The sequence below is a fragment of the Salvelinus namaycush genome, chromosome 19 (genome assembly GCF_016432855.1).
Source record: "Salvelinus namaycush isolate Seneca chromosome 19, SaNama_1.0, whole genome shotgun sequence".
Lineage (NCBI taxonomy): Eukaryota > Metazoa > Chordata > Actinopteri > Salmoniformes > Salmonidae > Salvelinus > Salvelinus namaycush.
The window spans coordinates 25339916-25357603 of NC_052325.1; the positions used below are offsets into that span (position 1 = coordinate 25339916).

A 17688-nucleotide genomic window follows, 5' to 3' on the forward strand; every position below is an offset into this window, starting at 1 on the left:
TTAGTTAGGGGTTCATTTAGATAGAGGTTCATTTAGTTTGGAGTTCATTTAGATAGAGGTTCATTTAGTTAGGAGTTCATTTAGAGGTTCATTTAGGGGTTCATTTAGGGGTTCATTTAGATAGAGGTTCATTTAGTTAGGGGTTCATTTAGAGGTTCATTTATAGGTTCATCTAGGGGTTAATTCTTTGTTGTGCTGTTTGTGTGTGAATGTGCTGACTGTGCTGACTGGGTGGTTATCCCATTTGGGAACAATGTCAGCTGATTGGTCGAAAAAAGTGTCGACATTTATTTCACACACCAATCACCCCCCCCCCCCCACACACACACACACACACACACACACACACACACCCTCCCACACACACACACACACACACACACACACACACACACACACACACACACACACACACACACACACACACACACACACACACACACACACACACACACACACACAGTAGTGAATAGGACTTTGTCATGAGTAAACCTTGAGGAGCTGTAAGAGATTAACGTAGCTATACGTTCCACTGATGTTGTCCACCAGTAGTACCAGTCAGCCTTCATTCTGCTGACTGGGGACATTTCTACTCCTCTGTATTTGTTACTGTTATGTCCAGAAGCAGCTACTGTATATCTGTACTAAGTGCTGCCTGCCTGCTGATTCTCTAAAAGAATAACATTACAGAAGTGTACCACACACACACACACACACACACACACACACACACACACACACACACACACACACACACACACACACACACACACACACACACACACACACACACACACACACACACTTAACCCTTATAGAGACTGGGCTGGAAAGTGTTAAACGTCTCTGAGAGAATCTGCTCGCTGACTTTAAAGCGGTGCTGCTCAGCATGGATCAGATGACAATTATTAGATCTGAAATAAGAGAGGAGGAGAGCGGGATATGTTGGTGATTTGGTTCATTAGGAGTAGAACAGGATCATGGTGAATAGTGTAGTTACTGAGCCCCCCCTCCTTTTGAACAGCTTCATATCCATATTTCATACTGGGTCCTGGATGGGTCTGGGAGAGAGGCACTGTTTTCATGTTCTATTCTTCTCTCCCATTACCCCCGGTATAGATTTACAGTGTGCGTGTGGTTGTGTGGTTCATACTCACGGTCATCAGAGAAGATTAAAGCCATTCATCTAGCCTGTACAGTAATGAAAGGTTTGATTGGAAAAAAAGAAAGTGTCATCATTCCCCCCCCCCAATCTCCTGTCTTTCGTCCTCCTCCTGTTGACCTCTCTCTCTCTCACCATGTGTCTTTCATTCTGTATTTTTCTAGTTATTAACCTTGATTATTAATTATACCTTTATGGATATGATTTGATCTATTGTCGTGAAATTTTTCATTTCTCTATGGAACATTATTGTTATTGTCAATTCTGCTATATATACTCACCACATATCTCTCTCTCTCCCCCTCCCTCTCCTTCTCTCTCTCCCCTTCTCTCTCCTTCTATCTCTCCCCTCCCTCTCCCTCTCTCTCTCTCCCCCTCCCTCTCCTTCTCTCTCCCTCCCTCTATCTCCCCCCCTCTATCTCTCCCCCTCCCTCTCCTTCTCTCTCTCTCTCCCCCTCCCTCTCCTTCTCTCTCTCTCTCCCCCTCCCTCTACTTCTCTCTCTCTCTCTCCCCCTCCCTCTCCTTCTCTCTCTCCAGCATGCAGAGCAGGGTTCTATAAGTCTCTGCTGGGTAACGTCCAGTGTTCTAAGTGTCCACCTCACAGCTTCACCCATCATGAGGGAGCGTTACACTGTGGCTGCGAGAAAAACTACTTCCGCGCTGATGGAGACCCGCCATCTATGGCCTGCACACGTAAGTCTCTGTGTTTGTGTTTGTTAGTGTAAGTTTGTGTGTGTGTGTGTGTGTGTGTGTGTGTGTGTGTGTGTGTGTGTGTGTGTGTGTGTGTGTGTGTGTGTGTGTGTGTGTGTGTGTGTGTGTGTGCGTGCGTGCGTGCGTGTGTGCGTGCGTGTAAGTGAGTGAGAGTCAAAAAGAGTTTACTCTCTGTTTGTATATTCTCTCAACAATTTCAGCCACTGTGTCTCTGAGGACAACATCTCTTTCTCTCTCTCGCTCTTTCTCTCTCTCATCCTCATTCCTCTCTCTCTCTCTGAGCTGTATCCGGATGGTTTACAGAAGCAGATGGCTGTATCCTAAACTACATTACCCATAGATCACTGCCCTGGAATCCTTGATGACTGCTGTCCTATTAAACCAGCAGCAGCAGCCATGTCTGTAGTCCCTGGGGGGAGCTCAGAACAACCACAGCATACCCCTATTTCCAGTTTCCTCATACTGATCTGGTAGAGGTCTGTTTTACAGTCCTAAAACCTTTATAGACTAAGGTAATGAGCAGGAGTCTGGAAAGGAAGGTCAAGATTGGACAGGAACATATATTTACACCAGTATGACTATATGAACTGATCTCCACCCACTGCTCTGCTGTTCATATTACATCTGGTGCTCTATACCTCTATACACGACACACCCTATGTGGCAGCCTGAGGTTGGAGACTGATGTGAAACCCAGATCTCTGGTGTCATTAGTGTTATGTTCAGGCAGCTAGATGAGCGTTGTGAATGTGCAGTAGAGTGGCGTCAAGGAGCTAGAACAGTAGAGTACTGTAGAGTTTACTGTATCCACCATCTGAACCCCAACACCACAGACAAACAAACAAACCAACAAGGCTTTCTATTGTCAAATCAATCCTCCTCACCCTATCTCCTCCCTCGTTCCAATTCTTTACAGTGGATCTCTTCAGTGGTTCTGGTTAGTTCCCGGTGTAATGACTTCCATAGGTCTGATATTAAAGTCTGGAAATATTCAGAGAATCAGTTCACAGTAAAACATGCCAGTTCCATCTGTCAGAGAGAGTTTGAGGTTTGGCCTTATTCTGTGTCCTTGCTTTCTCCATTATCCCTCCCTGTGACTGGTGACTGAACTGAATCTTCTGCCCAAAGAGACAGACTGCTGTCACTCCATCACACACACAGATTGATTTATATATTACAGGTTTCCTGAACTGCCGGGCCGCGGGCTGAATTTGGCCCAAATATGCTCCAAGTTATTTTCATTTAGGAAATCTGTTTTAAAGTATTCCCACGCCTAATAGACAGATATACAGTGCATTCGGAAAGTATTCAGACCTCTTGACTTTTTCCACATTTTGTTACATTACAGCGTTATTCTAAAATGTATTAAATTGTCCCCCCCACCCTCATACATCTACACACAATACCCCATAATGACAAAGTAAAAACAGGTTTTCAGAAATATTTGCAAAAAAAAAATATATATATATATTTTTTAATTACATTTACATAAGTATTCAGACCCTTTACTCAGTACTTTGTTGAAGCATCTTTGGCTGCGATTACAGCCACCAGTCTTCTTGGGTATGACGCTATAAGCTTGGCACACCTGTTTTTGGGGAGTTTCTCCCGCTATTCTTTGCAGATCATCTCAAACTCTGTCAGGTTGGATGGGGAGCGTCACTCACAGCTATTTTCAGGTCTCTCCACAGATGTTCGATTGGATTCAAGTCCGGGCTCTGGCTGGGCCACTCAAGGACATTCAGAAACTTGTCCCGAAGCCACTCCTGCATTGCCTTGGCTGTGTGCTTAGGGTTGTTGTCCTGTTGGAAGGTGAACCTTGATGCTGCCACCACCATGCTTCACCTTAGGGATGGTGCCAGGTTTCCTCCAGATGTAAAGCTTGGCATTCAGGCCAATTTTGGTTTCGTCAGACCAGAGAATCTTGTTCTCATGGTCTGAGAGTCCTTTACATGCCTTTTGCCAAACTCCAAGTGGGCTGCCTTTTACTGTGGAGTGGCTTCCTTCGGGACACTCTACCATAAAGGCCTGATTGGTGGAGTTTTGCAGAGATGGTTGTCCTTCTGGAAGGTTCTCCCATCTCCACAGAGGAACTCTGGAGCTCTGTCAGAGTGAGTCTTGGTGGTTCCAAATCTCTTCCATTTAGTAATGATGGAGGCCACTGTGTTCTTGGGGAACTTCAATGCTGCAGACATTTTTTGGTACCCTTCCCTAGATCTGTGCCTTTACACAATCCTGTTTCGGAGCTCTACAGACAATTCCTTCGACCTCATGGCTTGGTGTTTGCTCTGACATGCACTGGCAACTGTGGGACTTTATATAGACAGGTATGTGCCTTTCCAAATCATGTCCAATCAATTGAATTTACCACAGGTGGACTCCAATCAATTTGTAGCAACATTTCAAGGATGATCAATGGAAACAGGATGCACCTGAGCTCAATTTCTAGTTTCATAGCAAAGGGTCTGCATACTTATGTAAATAAGGTATTTCTGTTTTTTATTTTTAATACATTTCTAGAAACCTGTTTTCGCTTTGTCATTATTAGGTATTGTGTGTAGATTGATGAGGGTTTATTTTTATTGAATCCATTTTACAATAAGGCTGTAACGTAACATAATGTGGAAAACGTCAGGTGGTCTGAATACTTTCCGAATGTACTGTATGTGATCGTATTCAATTATAAGGTTTGAAATGATTATGTTTTAGTCAAATATTTTATCTGTTTGGGCTTCTTGAGGTCACTTTGCTGTATACAAGGGATTTTTAATTGTGTTCCTGGCTCCCTGACCATCCACTCAAGAAATATTATATATTTTCATTGCTCTCTCTCTCTCTCTCTCGCTCTCTCACTTCAGGTCCTCCCTCCGCTCCTCGTAACGTGATCTCAGTCATCAATGAGACCTCAGTGATTCTGGACTGGTCCTGGCCGGAGGACACGGGAGGTCGTAAGGACGTTACCTTCACCGTGCTGTGTAAGCGCTGCAGGCCTGGCCAGAGGGTGTGTGAGGCGTGTCGCAGTAATGTGCGGTTCCTCCCCCGTGCTGCAGGCCTGCAGAACACTACCGTAACCGTGGGAGACCTGCTGGCTCACACCAACTACACCTTTGAGATCGATGCTCAAAATGGAGTGTCCCAGTTAGCCCCAACCATGAGGCAATATGCTGCTGTGACCATCACTACCAACCAAGCAGGTACGGCCAGAGATGAAAACACACACATAAATGTTCATGCATTCATTCCAACCATCAGCTCTGGACATTTACAAATCAAATCACATTTTATTTGTCACATGCGCCGAAACAACAGGTGTAGTAGACCTTACTGTGAAATGCTTATTTACAAGCCCTTAACCAACAATGCAGTTCTAGAAATAGCGTTAAGAAAATATTTACTAAATAAACTAAAGTGATACTTTTTTTTTAACAAATAAAATCTAAAAGTATCACAAGAAAATTACGTAACAATAACGAGGCTATATACAGGGGTTACCGGTACCTAGTCAATGTGTGGGGATACAGGTCAGTCGAGGTAATTTGTAAAGTGACTATGCATAGATAATAAACAGCGAGTAGCAGCATTGTAAAAACAAAGGGGGGGGGGGGGGGGGTCAATGTAAAAGTCCGGGTGGCCATTTGATTAATTTTTCAACCGTCTTATGGCTTGAGGGTGGAAGCTTTTAAGGAGCCTTTTGGCACTCCGGGAACCGCTTGCCGTGCGGTAGCAGAGAGAACAGTCTTTGACAATTTTTAGGGCCTCCCTCTGACACTGCCTAGTATAGAGGTCCTGGAAGTCAGGAAGCTTGGCCCCATTGATGTACTGGGCCGTTCGCACTGAGCGCCTTACGGTCAGATGACGAGCAGTTGCCATATAAGGCAGTGATGCCACCGGTCAGGATTCTCTCAATGGCACAGCTGTAGAACCCTTTGAGGATCTGAGGACCCATGCCAAATCTTTTCAGTCTCCTGATGGGAAAAAGGTGTTGTTGTGCCCTCTTCACAACTGTCTTGGTGTGTTTGGACCATGATAGTTTGTTGGTGATGTGGACACCAAGGAACTTGAAACTCTCGACCCGTTCCACTTCAGCCCCGTCGATGTTAATGGGGGCCTGTTTTGCCCTCCTTTTCCTATAGTCCACGATCAGCTCCTTTGCCTTGCTGACATTGAGGGAGAGGTTGTTGTCCTGGCACCACACTGCCAGGTCTCTGACCTCCTCCCTATAGGCTGTCTATAGGCTGTCTCATCATTGTCGATAATCAGGCCTACTACTGTTGTCGTCAGCAAACTTAATGATGGTGTTGGAGTCATGCTTGGCCACACAGTCATGGGTGAACAGGGAGTACAGGAAGGGACTAAGTACGCATCCCTGAGGGGCCCCCGTGTTGAGGATCAGCGCGGCAGATGTGTTGTTTCCTACCCTTATCACCTGGGGGCAGACCGTCAGGAAGTCCTGGATCCAGTTGCAGAGGGAGGTGTTTAGTCCCAGGGTCCTTAGCTTAATGATGAGCATTGTGAGCACTATGGTGTTGAACGCTGAGCTGTAGTCAATGAACAGCATTCTTACGTAGGTGTTCCTTTTGTCCAGGTAGGAAAGGGCAGTGTGGAGTACAATTGAGATTGCATCATCTGTGGATCTGTTGGGGCGGTATGCGAATTGGAGTGGGTCTAGGTTTTCCGGCATGATGGTGTTGATGTGAGCCATGACCAGCCTTTCAAAGCACTTCATGGCTACAGAGTGGTAATGAGTGGTAATCATTTATGCAGGTTACCTTCACTTTCTTGTGCACAGGGACTATGGTGGTCTGTTGAAACATGTAGGTATTACAGACTCGGTCAGGGAGAGGTTGAAAATGTCAGTGAAGACACTTGACAGTTGGTCCGCGCATACTTTGAGTACACGTCCTGGTAATCCGTCTGGCCCCACAGCTTTGTGAATGTTGACCTGATTAAAGGTCTTGCTCACAGCTGCTACAGAGAGCATAATCACACAGTCGTCCGGAAAAGCTGGTGCTCTCGTGCATGCTTCAGTGTTGCTTGCCTCGAATCGATCATAAAAGGCATTTAGCTCATCTGGTAGGCTCGCGTCACTGGGCAGCTCGCGGCTGGGTTTCCCTTTCTGGTCCGTAATATTTTTCAAGCCCTGCCACATCCGATGAGCGTCTGAGCCGGTGTAGTAGGATTCGATCTTAGTCCTGTATTGATGCTTTGCCTGTTTGATGGTTCGTCTGAGGGCATAGCGAGACTTCTTATAAGCGTCCGGATTAGTGTCCCGCTCCTTGAAAGCGGCAGCTCTAGATTTTAGCTCGGTGCGGATGTTGCCTGTAATAAATGGCTTCTGATCCCAGCCAGTGTTCTTCAGTGTTTTATCACCAGTAGCAAATGTCTCCCTCCTTACAAATACACTGTATAAATCTTTGTGGTGTTTTTCAGTTGTTACAGACAGTCGTTATAATGAAACGGCTTCACATCAACCCTTCATATAAACACTCTTTCACACATTCACTCACTTTAACACACATACTCACACACACACACACACACACACACACACACACACACACACACACACACACACACACACACACACACACACACACACACACGCACACGCACATGCACATGCACACACACACAAACACACACACAGGCAGTTGTAACACAGGGATGGGCTGCTCACATCGATCTCTCATATAAACATTCTCCACCATCCCAACATTCTTCAACATCCCAACATTCTCCAACATCCCAAGGGAGGACTTGGCCCAGTGAAAGTCCCTCCCGGAGACAAATCAATTTCTCTGCAGCGGAATGTAACAAACCTCAACATTCCGATACCAAACTAGGAATGCATGCATGATGACTAGATTTCACTACACCCTCCCTCTCCTTCTCTCTCTTTATACATCCCTGTCTGTGGTTCTTTCTCTCTCTCCTTCTATCTTTCCCTGTGTCTCTGTTTCTGTCTCTCTCTTTCATTCCCCATACACATCTCTCTCCCTCCCTTTTCAGTCATACAGTTGAAGTCGGAAGTTTACATGCACTTAGGTTGGAGTCATTAAAACTAGTTTTTCAACCACTCCACAAATTTATTTTTAACAAACTATAGTTTTGGCAAGTCGGTTAGGACATCTACTTTGTGCATGACACAAGTCATTTTTCCAACAATTGTTTACAGACAGATTATTTCACTTATAATTCACTGTATCACAATTCCAGTGGGTCAGACATTTACATACACTCAGTTGACTGTGCCTTTAAACAGCTTGGAAAATTCCAGACAATGATGTCATGGCTGATAGGCTAATTGACATCATTTGAGTCAATTGGAGGTGTACCTGTGGATGTATTTCAAGGCCTACCTTCAAACTCAGTGTCTCTTTGCTTGACATCATGGGAAAATCAAAAGAAATCAGCCAAGACTGATTTTGTAGACCTCAACAAGTCTGGTTCATCCTTGGGAGCAATTTCTAAATGCCTAAAGGTACCACGTTCATCTGAACAAACAATAGTACGCAAGTATAAACACCATGGGACCACGCAGCCTTCATACTGCTCAGGAAGGAGATGCATTCTGTCTCCTAGAGATGATCTTACTTTGGTGTGAAAAGTGCAAATCAATCCCAGAACAACAGCAAAGGACCTTGTGAAGTTACTGGAGGAAACAGGTACAAAAGTATCTATATCCACTGTAAAACGAGTGCTATATCGACAGAACCTGAAAGGCCGCTCAGCAAGGAAGAAGCCACTGCTCCAAAACGGCCATAAAAAAGCCAGACTACCGTTTGCAACTGTACATGGGAACAAAGATCGTACTTTTTGGAGAAATGTCCTCTGGTCTGATGAAACAAAAATAGAACTGTTTGGCCATAATGACCATCGTTATGTTTGGAGGAAAATGGGGGAGGCTTGCAAGCCGAAGAACACCATCCCAACCGTGAAGCACGGGGGTGGCAGCATCATGTTGTGGGGGTGCTTTGCTGCAGGAGGGACTGGTGCACTTCACAAAATAGATGGCATCACGAGGGAGGAAAATTATGTGGATACATTGAAGCAACATCTCAAGACATCAGTCAGGAAGTTAAAGCTTGGTTGAAAATTGGTCTTCCAAATGGACAATGACCCCAAGCAAACTTTCAAAGTTGTGGCAAAATGGCTTATGGACAACAAAGTCAAGATATTGGTGGCCATCAGAAAGCCCTGGACTCAATCCCATAGAAAATTTGTGGGCAGAACTGAAAAAGCGTGTGCGAGCAAGGAGGTATACAAACCTGACTCAGTTACACCAGCTCTGTCAGGAGGAATGGGCCAAAATTCACCCAGCTTATTGTGGAAAGCTTGTGGAAGGCTACCCGAAACGTTTGACCAATGTTAAACAATTTAAAGCCAATGCTTCCAAATACTAATTGAGTGTATGTCAACTTCTGACCCACTGGGAATGTGATGAAAGAAATAAAAGCTGAAATAAATCATTCTCTCTACTATTATTCTGACATTTCACATTCTTAAAGTAAAGTGGTGATCCTAACTGACCTAAAACAGGGAATTTTTACTTGGATTAAATGTCAGGAATTGTGAAAAACTGAGTTTAAATGTATTTGGCTAAGGTGTATGTAAACTTCTGACTTCAACTGTAAATGTGTGTTGTAGTTAAGGTGCTGACTCCTCCCATTACAGTCCTATATGTTTCACTGAGTTAGGCTTTCCTTTCTGCTAGAAGACTCTTTCTCCATGCATCTCTGTCCACTGGGGCAATGGGTCCTGTCTCCTCTCTCTTGTTGTAGTGCTACAGTAGGTGAATGCCTCTGTCTGTCTGTGTGACAGAGTGGTGATAGATGTGACTCTTTCAGTTAGTTCAGGAGCCAGGAGACCAGACTTTACTGTCAACCACACGACAGTCTCTGGTTGGTGGAGGATAATGCTAGCTGAAGTAATGTGTACTCAATGGACTGTTAGTTGCCTGTAGAGAGAGAAACAGGGGGTTTATACATGTTTTGACCCTCTCCCCAATAGATCCTGTGGTGTAGTTTGGGGTGTACACACACACACACACACACACACACACACACACACACACACACACACACACACACACACACACACACACACACACACACACACACACACACACACACACACACACACACACACACACACACACACACACACTGCTGTGTACAATGAGGTGTGTGCTGAGTGTCCTGTGTGTTATCCCAGCTGTGCTCTATAAAGGCTGACAGAGGCCAGACACATCCCTTTGAAATGACGGCAGAGGGATGAGCAGTAAATACAGATTTAATGTGTGTGTGTGTGCATACAGATTTAGTGCTCTTCACTCATCTCCTGACTTGTGTGTTCCGCTCTAAGGGAGTGGGAGGGTAGAGGCTACAAAAGCTACAGATCCACTGATTATGTCTTTTTTAATTTCATTTTGTAGCTTTAGTTTGACAGGATAGTCATGCTGAGACTAGGGTCTCTTTTACAGATGAGCTCTGCATAAATACATCAAACACATACAATATACAATATACAAAACTAGTAAACGTATTAAGAAAAACTGACACATTTATCAACATAGAGGTCTCCGATAATAACTCTGAACTGAACAAGGGGGACCAGAACATTTAAATTCAGAGAGCTCAGTAAGTTGGGTGCAAAACAAGATAGCAGATTTCAACAGAGCTCTCTATTAGTCTGTGTGTGTGCTCAGATTATGTGTATCCTTATCATGTTTTAACCCACAGTTCTTATAACCTTCCTCTCGTCTCTCATATCACCAGTTATACTGTAGATGTCAGGGTTGCATATTTCACCAAGCTGTCTCCTGAGAGGATAGTGTGATGACAATAGTAGAAGTAAGAGTTTAATGTTGGGATGGTCCTTCAGCTGATGAAAATAGACTAAAGATTGGAATGTGTGAAAAGTATTTTCTTTAGTTTGTCCCCATAACATACAGTCGTGGCAAAAAGTTTTGAGAATGACACAAATATTAGTTTTCACGAAGTCTGCTGCCTCAGTTTGTATGATGGCAATTTGCATATACTCCAGAATGTTATGAAGAGTGATCAGATGAATTGCAATTAATTGCAAAGTCCCTCTTTGCCATGCAAATGAACTGAATCCCCCAAAAAACATTTCCACTGCATTTCAGCCCTGCCACAAAAGGACCAGCTGACATCATGTCAGTGATTCTCTTGTTAACACAGGTGTGAGTGTTGATGAGGACAAGGCTGGAGATCACTCTGTCATGCTGATAAAGTTAGAATAACAGACTGGAAGCTTCAAAAGGAGGGTGGTGCTTGGAATCATTGTTCTTCCTCAGTCAACCATGGTTACCTGCTAGGAAACACGTGCTGTCATCATTGCTTTGCACAAAAAGGGATTCACAGGCAAGGATTTTGCTGCCAGTAAGATTGCACATGAATCAACCATTTATTGGATCATCAAGAACTTCAAGGAGAGTGGTTCAATTGTTTTGAAGAAGACTTCAGGGTGCCCAAGAAAGTCCAGCAAGCGCCAAGACCGTCTCCTAAAGTTGATTCAGCTGCGGGATCAGGGCACCACCAGTACAGAGCTTGCTCAGGAATGGCAGCAGGCAGGTGTGAGTGCATCTGCACGCACAGTGAGGCGAAGACTTTTGGAGGATGGCCTGGTGTCAAGAAGGGCAGCAAAGAAGCCACTTCTCCCCAGGAAAAACATCAGGGACAGACTGATATTCTGCAAAAGGTACAGGGATTGGACTGCTGAGGACTGGGGTAAAGTCATTTTCTCTGAATAATCCCCTTTCCAATTGTTTGGGGCATCCAGAAAAAAGCTTGTCCGGAGAAGACAAGGTGAGCGCTACCATCAGTCCTGTGTCATTCCAACAGTAAAGCATCCTGAGACCATTCATGTGTGGGGTTGCTTCTCAGCCAAGGGAGTGGGCTCACTCACAATTTTGCCTAAGAACACAGCCATGAGTAAAGAATGGTACCAACACATCCTCTGAGAGCAACTTCTCCCAACCATCCAGGAACAGTTTGGTGACGACGAACAATGCCTTTTCCAGCATGATGGAGCACCATGCCATAAGGCAAAAGTGATAACTAAGTGGGAACAAAACATCGATATTTTGGGTCCATGGCCAGGAAACTCCCCAGACCTTAATCCGATTGAGAACTTGTGGTCAATCCTCAAGAGGCGGGTGGACAAACAAAAACCCACAAATTCTGACAAACTCCAAGCATTGATTATGCAAGAATGGGCTACCATCAGTCAGGATGTGGCCCAGAAGTTAATTGACAGCATGCCAGGGCGGATTGCAGAGGTCTTGAAAAAGAAGGGTCAACACTGCAAATAATGACTCTTTGCATCAACTTCATGTAATTGTCAATAAAAGCCTTTGACACTTATGAAATGCTTGTAATTATAGACAATGAGAGACAATGAGGCAGCAGACTTTGTGAAAATTGATATTTGTGTCATTCTCAAAACTTTTAGCCACGACTGTACAAACAAAGCATCCACACACAACAACACACATCATCCTCATGCTGCAGCTGCATTACCCATCACACTGAGCTGACAAGGATTAGGGTTGTCAATGTACAGCTCCCTAAACACACATGTGGGTCTGTCTGTGGAGAGAGAGGACATGCAAGCTGCCCTCTGTCAGAGAGAAACACACACAAACACACTACACCGACACACTCAGTTTAAACCTGCCAAAGCTGTTAAAAGCTGGATTCACCGGTCGTCTCGGAAGGGAGGGAATCGTCCGGATATTCTGACAGGGTGTCGTCAGACGAGTCTCAGCCCCTCTTCTACACACACACACACACACACACACACACACACACACACACACACACACACACACACACACACACACACACACACACACACACACACACACACACACACACACACACACACACACACACACACTTGAGTCACATCCTCTCCTCTCTGCAGTGGGCTATTGGGACTTGTTTGGGAGACTGAGAGAGAGAGAGAAGAATCTCTCTTGAGGCCAGGAAGCCCATCAGAGCTGTTCACAGAGGATTGGAGAGAGAGAGAGAGAGAGAGAGAGAGAGAGAGAGAGAGAGAGAGAGAGAGAGAGAGAGAGAGACAGACAGAGAGAGACACAGAGACACAGAGAGAGAGAGAGAGAGAGAGACGGAGAGAGACAGAGAGAGACAGAGGGAGACGGAGAGAGACGGAGAGAGAGAGAGAAACGGAGAGAGAGGGAGAGAGAGAGAGAGAGAGAGAGAGAGACAGAGAGAGAGAGAAAGAGAGAGGCAGAGAGAGAGAGAGATACCCAACATCAAACAGTCTTCATCCCAGACATAATAAATCATTGCACCCGTAAACTACATAACCAATAAAACAACAGCTATACACTATCAGAAACAAAGGGAACGAGAGAAAGAGCGAGGGAGCGAGAGTGGGTGGAGACTGGAATTAGACTCGCTCGCTCCATATGGATTCATTAACCAAGAGAAAATAACTTCCAGTGGAAAAAACAGCCAGCCCTTCTGAAGCTGTATCATCAGAATCAAGACAGGCTCGAACATTTCAAAGACAAACATGTTGTTTCCTGTGGTCTAATAAAATGAAAGCTCATTCTTCATATGGCAGCCTGGCCTCTCAGCTCCAGCTAGCAATTAGACAACTGTAAAAGTGGAAAAAGGGGGGAGAGAGGAATGGCGGGAGAGATGGAGGGAGTCCTAAGTTAAATTACAGTGCCAGATTGAGACCATGTGAGCTCCCAAGGCGATGCGACATGAGAGAGAGGGATGGAGGGATGGAGGGATGGAGGGAGGGTAATGCACTGGGGGCATGCATGGAGGGATGAGGTTTATATATCCTCTGATGTTACCCTGTACATTGGGGATGATATCATGGTGCCTGCTGGCTCTGGGGTTGATCTCTGAGACTCTGGCCTGTAGTATAGATGCAGTCTGTGTGGATGTATGTTATGACTCCCTCTGTTCTCCCCCTTCCAGTATGGACCTCCTCTGGTTATCCTCTGGTGGACTAATTAACACAATTAGACCAACAGGAACCAACAGAAACCCCTTCAATAGGAACTATTAACAGGATACAAACTGCTGACTGAACATGCTGCATGAACGTCCTGTGAACTGCTATAGGTTGTGCTATATGGTCAATCATCTCTCTCTCTCTGTTCCCCCCCTCTGCCTCTCTCCAGCCCCTTCTCCAGTGACTGTAATCAGGAAGGATCGTACGTCTCGTAACAGCATTTCTCTGTCCTGGCTGGAACCAGAGAGACCCAACGGCATCATACTGGACTACGAGGTCAAATACTACCAGAAGGTCGGTTCACAAACACCATACTTGCTTTAGTACTGTTCTCTGCTGTCCCCTTGCAGCCCAATTCTTGTTGGACTGATTCCATTAATTGAAGAAAGAGAAGAGACAACATGTGGGCTTATTCTACCTCTCTCTCCCTTATTCCAGCCCCCCCTGGTTGTCCTCTGTTCTAATGTCTCCCTGGGGTAGTCTTCTGGCTCCTCTCTGGGTGCTGGCCCCTGGGTTGGGAGGAGGGAAGAGGATCGGGGTTTGGCACGTCAGTGGGCCCTAACATAGTGGGCCTCTCTCCCTCTTACCCTAGCAGTGGATCAGAGAGAGTCAGGGAGAGAGGGGGAGAATCAGAGAGAGAGGGAGAGAGTGGAGACAGGGTGAGGGGGAGAGTGAAAGGGTGATCAGGGGTACTTAGGGAGAGAGCCTTATTGCCATCTCCTATGGCAACCATTCTCACACAGAAAAAACATTCCACAGTCTAGTGGGTAAACGGTTGGGCAGTGTGACCACACACACACATGGGCAAACACACACACCCTCACACTGAAACACCAACCAGCCAACCAGCCTTCTCTCTTCCTCCTCCTGTCCTCTCCTGACCAGTCTTAATGGAGTGTAGTTTTATTGCTGACACTAAATGTGTCTGCAGGGTCTCTGTGAGGAAATTAGTGTAGAACGAATGGCTGGTTTTCAATGGAGCCAGAGACAGCTATGGGACAGAGCTATGGGTGACATTTGATAGTGAAATTAGCCGTGGTGACATGTTTTTAATCATTCCTAGAGAAATAGGCATTTCTAAGCTCCTCCAGCTTTGTGGCTGCTCTGTTATATTCGTTTTTGTGTGAGCATTGGATATAGCTCACCTATCTCTGGCTGAACGAGAATACTCTCTCTGTCTCTCTCTCTCTCTCTCTCTCCCTCTCTCTCTCTCTCTCTCTCTCTCTCTCTCTCTCTCTCTCTCTCCCTCTCTCTCTCTCTCTCTCTCTCTCTCTCTCTCTCTCTCTCTCTCTCTCTCTCTCTCTCTCTCTCTCTCTCAATTCAATTCAATTTAAGGGGCTGTATTGGCCTTTTGAAACATATGTTTACATTGCCAAAGCAAGTGAAATAGATAATATACAAAAGTTTAAACATTACACTCACAAAAGTAAACATTACACTCACAAAAGTTCCAAAATAATTAATACATTTCAAATGTCATATTATATCTATATACAGTGTTGTAATGAAAGTAGAAAAGGGAAAATAAATAAACATACATATGGTTTGTATTTACAATGGTGTTTGTTCTTCACTGGTTGACCTTTTCTTGTGGCAACAGGTCACACATTTTGCTGCTGTGATTGCATACTGTGGTATTTCACCCAGTAGATATGGGAGTTTATCATAATCGGGTTTGTTTTCAAATTCTTTGTGGGTCTGTGTAATCTGAGGGAAATATGTGTCTCTAATATGGTCATACATTTGGCAGGAGGTTAGGAAGTGCAGCTCAGTTTCCACCTCATTTTGTAGGCAGTGTGCACATTGCCTGTCTTCTCCTGAGAGACAGTTCTGCCTACAGCAGCCTTTCTCAATAGCAAGGCTATGCTTACTGAGTCTGCACATAGTCAAAGATTTCCTTAAATTTGTGTCAGTCACAGTGGTCAGGTATTCTGCCACTGTGTACTCTCTGTTTAGGGCCAAATAGCATTCTAGTTTGCTCAGTTTTTTTGTTAATTCTTTCCAAGTAATGTGTCAAGTAATTATCTTTTTGTTTTCTCATGATTTGGTTGGGTCTAATTGTGTTGCTGTCCTGGGACTCTGTGGGGTCTGTTTGTGTTTGTGAACAGAGCCCCAGGACCAGCTTGCTTGTGGGGCTCTTCTCTAGGTTAATGTATCTCTCTTCCTCTCTTTCTCTCTTTCTCTCTCTCTCTTTCTCTCTCTCTCTCTCTCTCTCTCTCTCTCTCTCTCTCTCTCTCTCTCTCTCTCTCTCTCTCTCTCTCTCTGTCTGCGTGATCAGTCAGGCTTAGATCTCAGTCCCCGGTGGCCCCTAATCCTCTGATTAGCAGGCAGAATGCTGCCCTCCTCCCCTCTCTTGGGAAAACACAGGTCTAGGATCAGATCACCTTACCCTACATCCTAACCTCAACCATCAAAAGGGCAAACCCTAAACTGATATGAGGTCTGGGTCTATAGGGTCTGTTTCCTTCCACTTTCCTGTGTGACCTTTCTCAGCACTCTCAGCTTGGCACAGGAATAGATGAGCTGTCGCCCTTGATCCGCTCCACCATCCGAGGGGCCGCTAGCTGCTGCTGGCATGACTGGGGCCTCCTAACCCCCAGGACAATAGGCTCCTCCAAGTGGAACGGCCAGGGCTGGGACACCCAGGGAGACACAGGGGACAGGCAGGGACAGGCAGGGTAGGCTGGTGCCATACCCAGGCACGGGACCTCTAGATCAGGCCTGACTGACAGTGACTGAGGGCCTCTATGCCCAGCAGTGGGGACCCAATCTGATCACAAGACTCCTTTAACAGAAACAAACAGTGTTTGAGGTGTGTGACACACACTCAGCCTCAGTCGGCTAGGTACAGTAGCCATGCTGCGTCACTTAACCTAGATATAGACTTCTATTGGATACTGGCCTGGTGGCGTGTAGAACAGGAATAAGTGGTCAGTACGTATGAAAGGCTAACTGACTAAGCTAAGGGGTGATATTGGTAGCGGGAAGCCTAGTGGTTAGAGCGTTGGACTAGTAACCAAAAGGTTGCAAGATCGAATCCCCGAGCTGCCCCTGAACAAGGCAGTTAACCCACTGTTCCTAGGCCGTCATTGAAAATAAGAATTTGTTCTTAACTGACTTACCTAGTTAAATAAAGGTTAAATAATAATAATAAATCAACTATGTCTGGGAAATTGGGAATTCCCATTCCTACATTCTCCTTCTCCCTCTCTCCTATTCTCCATTCCCTCTCTCCCCCTCTCCCTCTCTCCATGCTCCAGACATACGGTTTGGTCTTCCTAGCTAAAGGCTAAATGACTCTCAGTCGTAGATAAGGCTTTTTAGTGCACTTGATGAAATTAGAGTTTGTGGGAATACACTTAAACATTTATTTTTCTGTTTTTATCTCATTCATCTGGAAAAGAGCGAGAAACTTTCAGATCCACTTTAATTTGAGTGTTTATTTATCCTGGGGTTCAGATGGAAAGGAATGCTTCTGAAATGCATTCTGTATTTACATCAGTTCTATTCCTTCTGCTCACACTCACTATTTCCAGGGCTTGTCTTGGGCTCAGCACTATAAGGCTGGAACTCCAGACGGCACTATTTATATAGTCAGAGCAGAACATGATGGACATACAGAAATTCCACCAACATCATACAAAGAGAGTGGGTACAATCGCACAGGCTTGCAAAATGCAGCTTAGAGCTCAAGGAGCCTGGGCACACCTGCGTGTGATTTTCAGGGGATCACATGATGTGGAGGGCAGTGAACAGTGACGAGCTGGGAAAGATTTCTGCCTGATGAAGACTGG

The 17688-nt window shown here is 45.2% G+C and overlaps 1 protein-coding gene across 1 annotated transcript in view; it reads left to right on the forward strand.

Annotated features, from left to right (window-relative positions):
• The window catches only part of epha3 (eph receptor A3), a 134849-nt gene that overhangs the window by 66030 nt on the left and 51131 nt on the right, over positions 1-17688 (forward strand). The window contains exons 4-6 of the mRNA XM_039014696.1: positions 1700-1855; positions 4732-5067; positions 14064-14188. Coding sequence (XP_038870624.1) covers positions 1700-1855; positions 4732-5067; positions 14064-14188 — 617 coding nt within the window. The remainder of the gene's footprint in view (positions 1-1699; positions 1856-4731; positions 5068-14063; positions 14189-17688) is intronic.